The sequence below is a fragment of the Echinops telfairi genome, unplaced genomic scaffold, assembly GCF_000313985.2.
Source record: "Echinops telfairi isolate 266 unplaced genomic scaffold, ASM31398v2 ScPeMD7_31;HRSCAF=116, whole genome shotgun sequence".
Taxonomy (NCBI): Eukaryota; Metazoa; Chordata; class Mammalia; order Afrosoricida; family Tenrecidae; genus Echinops; species Echinops telfairi.
In genome coordinates, this window is record NW_022103928.1 from 30,384,796 (window position 1) to 30,388,155 (window position 3,360).

The following is a 3,360-nucleotide window of genomic DNA, read 5'->3' on the forward strand; positions in this document are numbered from 1 at the left end:
CCATTTCTTGTGTAACTACCATTCCCGGCAGAGTAAACTATCTGACTGCTTGATTCAAAATGACCAGTATCAGTCAATTTCAGCTCACTAATGCCTAGCATATCTTTATGCATTGCATTTCAATTTTGAACATTGCTACTTCCCCTAGATTCATACTTGATCCATTCCAAGTTCCAGTATCAGTAGACATTCTTCTCCTTTTGTGTTCCACGATGAATGCAGGTCCTGAAGGCTTTACTCCCGAGGGCTTCGTTATTCAAATGACGACGGTCAACTCAGCTTTCGCAGTCAGGTTTTGAAGGCCTGCTACCCGAGGGCTCATCATCTGGCACAATCTCTGACAGTGTTCAGCTGTTATTCACTGGTGGCGTTGTGGTTGTGTACAAGCTCAAAGTGTGACCTTTGAGCTCCGGAGAATGCTATTTGTATATATGGCAAGAGCAAGTAGAGGATGACACCAACCGAGGGTTCTGAGAAGTGGAAACAAAAACGGTAGCAAAGACCCAAGACAAGGGGGCGCTTTTGTAAAACCTACGCTGATGGCCATTTCTCCTTTTAACACCCATATTCAGTTCCAGCCAGTGGCTCACACGAGGGGAACTCAAAATGCTCTTAGAAAAATTCTGTATCACTTTTAATTCCGTTTTCCCCTAAACTTTTAAAAGTCTTGTCATAGATGCTTTAATACAGGGATTCTGGTATAGATTGTCCTTTTGTGAAAACCCCAAAATCTATAGTTATGTGCTATATTATCAACTAGGTCAATCAAAACACAACACATTGGCTAAGTAGATCATGTGGCCCATAGATGATAACTTGTGGCTGCTCCCATGAAGGGATAATATATTTATATTTATATATATATATATTTTTTTAATGGATAATATATTTTTAATTCAGTTTCTTTCTCTGCTCCTTATAATTAGATTTTAAAAAAGTTAGAAATATTTACTGCAGGGTGGAAAGGGAGAAGACTTTTCTGCCTAAAAACACCACCCATGCCCATATGGAGGGCTTTAAAACTTGAAAAAACATTAGCCATGATTATTTCATGTGGTCTCTACTGAGCCAAGAGTCGGGAAGAAGGAAAAAAGACAGGGCAAAGGCAGATGATCTTTGTTCTTGTTAAATTTTATTGGCATCACGTTCATCTCTTTACAGAAGAACTTGGCCCACACCCTAGAATGTAAGACCTTTGGGAAAAAGGGAGAAGTGCTCCGTTAAGCAAGCTACAATGCAGGGGCAGCTCCTCGGGGGAGCAGAACTGCCAGGGTTCCATACCAAAGAAACGGGTTAATGAACGGTGGGCAATATCGGAGAGTGGGCTGGAGAAAAGGAGTGCTAACCTAAGGGTACCACAATCCTGGAAGGAGCGCCTTCTAGAACAAAGGTAAGATCACTAGGACAGATCTGTTAGGATGTTCCTTTCCCTCTTATAGTGGGATGCTGATCTACCAGGGGACGACGAAGTGTGGAGCAGGGGAAAGTTTATTTTAAAAAATATTTGAAACGGCCATTTTATCCACTTGCACACACCACTGTATTATGCAAATCAACCTTTTGGAAAATTTTGACACAGAAGGGAACTAGACAGTTTCCCCCTGGAGAGATGAAAAGCTGTTTGGCTCTTAAGTCTTTGATAAAAGGTGTACATAATTCTCAGTATCTACTGTACAGAATACTGCCTCCAACTGAATTTTCAAATTCTGAATTGCAAACACTGTGTAATCCAGACAGGGTTCAACCCTCCTTCTTACACACCTGCATTACAGGACTTAAACACATAATCCAAGAATTTCTTACACTAATTTATACATTTTTAATTGGTTGCATATATTAACATGTACTATAAGATTCTTTTCTAAGAAGCATTACATAATAAATGGATACTGTAAAAAGATCTGATTAGTGAAAAGTAACAAGCATCAACAGATACATACAAAACTCAGCCTAATCAGACTGGGTGTGAGCCTGTGATGAAACATGGGCACCAGCCTTCCCAAGGTGTGGCCTTCACAAGGAGGGGACGGGGTGGGAGGGTAAAAAGACCACGAGACCGTTTAAAAAATCAGTAACTAATTAGACACAGATTAACTGTTGTAAACAGTTCTCTCTCTCTCTCTCTCTCTCCCCCCGCAGTGGACAATAAGCTTCCGTGCTGACTCCGTGCCAGAACGGAGTCTGCTGATGGCCTGTCCTGCTGCCAGACAAGGGCCCAGGTGGTGGTGTGCAGACCCATGGAGCGGTGTCACAGGCGCAGGCTGCTTGTCTGCTCATGTCACGTCTGTGTCTGTGTTGTCTATCGGGGTGAGCTTGTTGGGTGGGGGTTCTTTTGGCAGCTGGATACGAGAGACCAATTCAGGTTTTGTTTGGAATAGGCAAGGGGGCTTGTGTTTGAAGGCCTAAGTGTGTTCTTGGCTTGTGAAGGACTCAGTGCTCTATTCTCACTGCCCCTTCAGCAACTGCAGCTTTCCGCTGAGGCCTTGGCCCGGTCATTCTTGTCCAGTTTGATGGGCTCAGGGAATTCGTTGTACAGCTCCACCTCTGTTTCCTGGACAGACCGAGAGAGAAAGGTTGGTTACTCAGGGATGTCAGACAGGGGCATTCCATCTCCCAGCTCTGGTTCTTTTTGCCAGGCATGCCATACTTTTGCCTGGGCCAGGGCAAGAGGACAGAACATGAGAGGCAGCTAAGGGTGGGCTCTGATGGGAGATGGGAAGGTAAGTGTGTGACAGCTCCAGATCAATGTGAAGAGAGAAATAAAGACAGCGAGAGCAACAATCGAGAGCTGACGGATACTCTATCAGGTTGCAAGCTGAATCACATTCAGTTCACAGAAGCTATCTGTATGATGCATGTAGTTGATAACACTTTTAACAAAACCAAACAGCTTTTGAATCAATTCCAATTCATAGTGGCCTTACCATATAGTTCCCAAGTCTATAAACCCCCACAGGCGCCTTATTTCCTTCCTTAGAGTGGCTGGTGGTTTTGAACCTCTGACCATGCAGTTAACCCAGTTAGATGTGCAATGCTTACCTAGTAATGCCACCAAGGCCGCTCCTTTCTGGAGGTTTAAGACAGTCCTATCTCAAATGCTGCACGTGCATGCCACATGCAAGCTGTGGATGCATTTTCTCATGACTTGGGTAAGGAATCAGTAGACAGCATGGTGTGGGTGCAAAGAAGCCCGGGGGTGTGCGTGCGCAGTGCACAAAGTGCTGCATTGCTAAAAGCGAGGTCGGCACAGTCGAGCGACCAGCCTCTCCAAGAAAGATGAGGCTATTTGTACCTGTTAAAATCTCATAAATCTTATGTAGGGGACATGATGAGTCTGAATTGACTCAGTAGCAGTGCATT

At 44.0% G+C, this 3,360-nt stretch overlaps 1 protein-coding gene across 1 annotated transcript in view; it reads right to left on the reverse strand.

Moving 5' to 3' along the window:
• Positions 1 to 1,110: 1,110 nt before the first annotated feature.
• The window catches only part of RAB7A (RAB7A, member RAS oncogene family), an 18,954-nt gene continuing 16,704 nt past the window's right edge, over positions 1,111 to 3,360 (reverse strand). Inside the window, exon 5 of the mRNA XM_004702357.2 lies at positions 1,111 to 2,551. Within this exon, the coding sequence (XP_004702414.1) occupies positions 2,456 to 2,551 (96 nt within the window). The 3' untranslated portion in view covers positions 1,111 to 2,455. The remainder of the gene's footprint in view (positions 2,552 to 3,360) is intronic.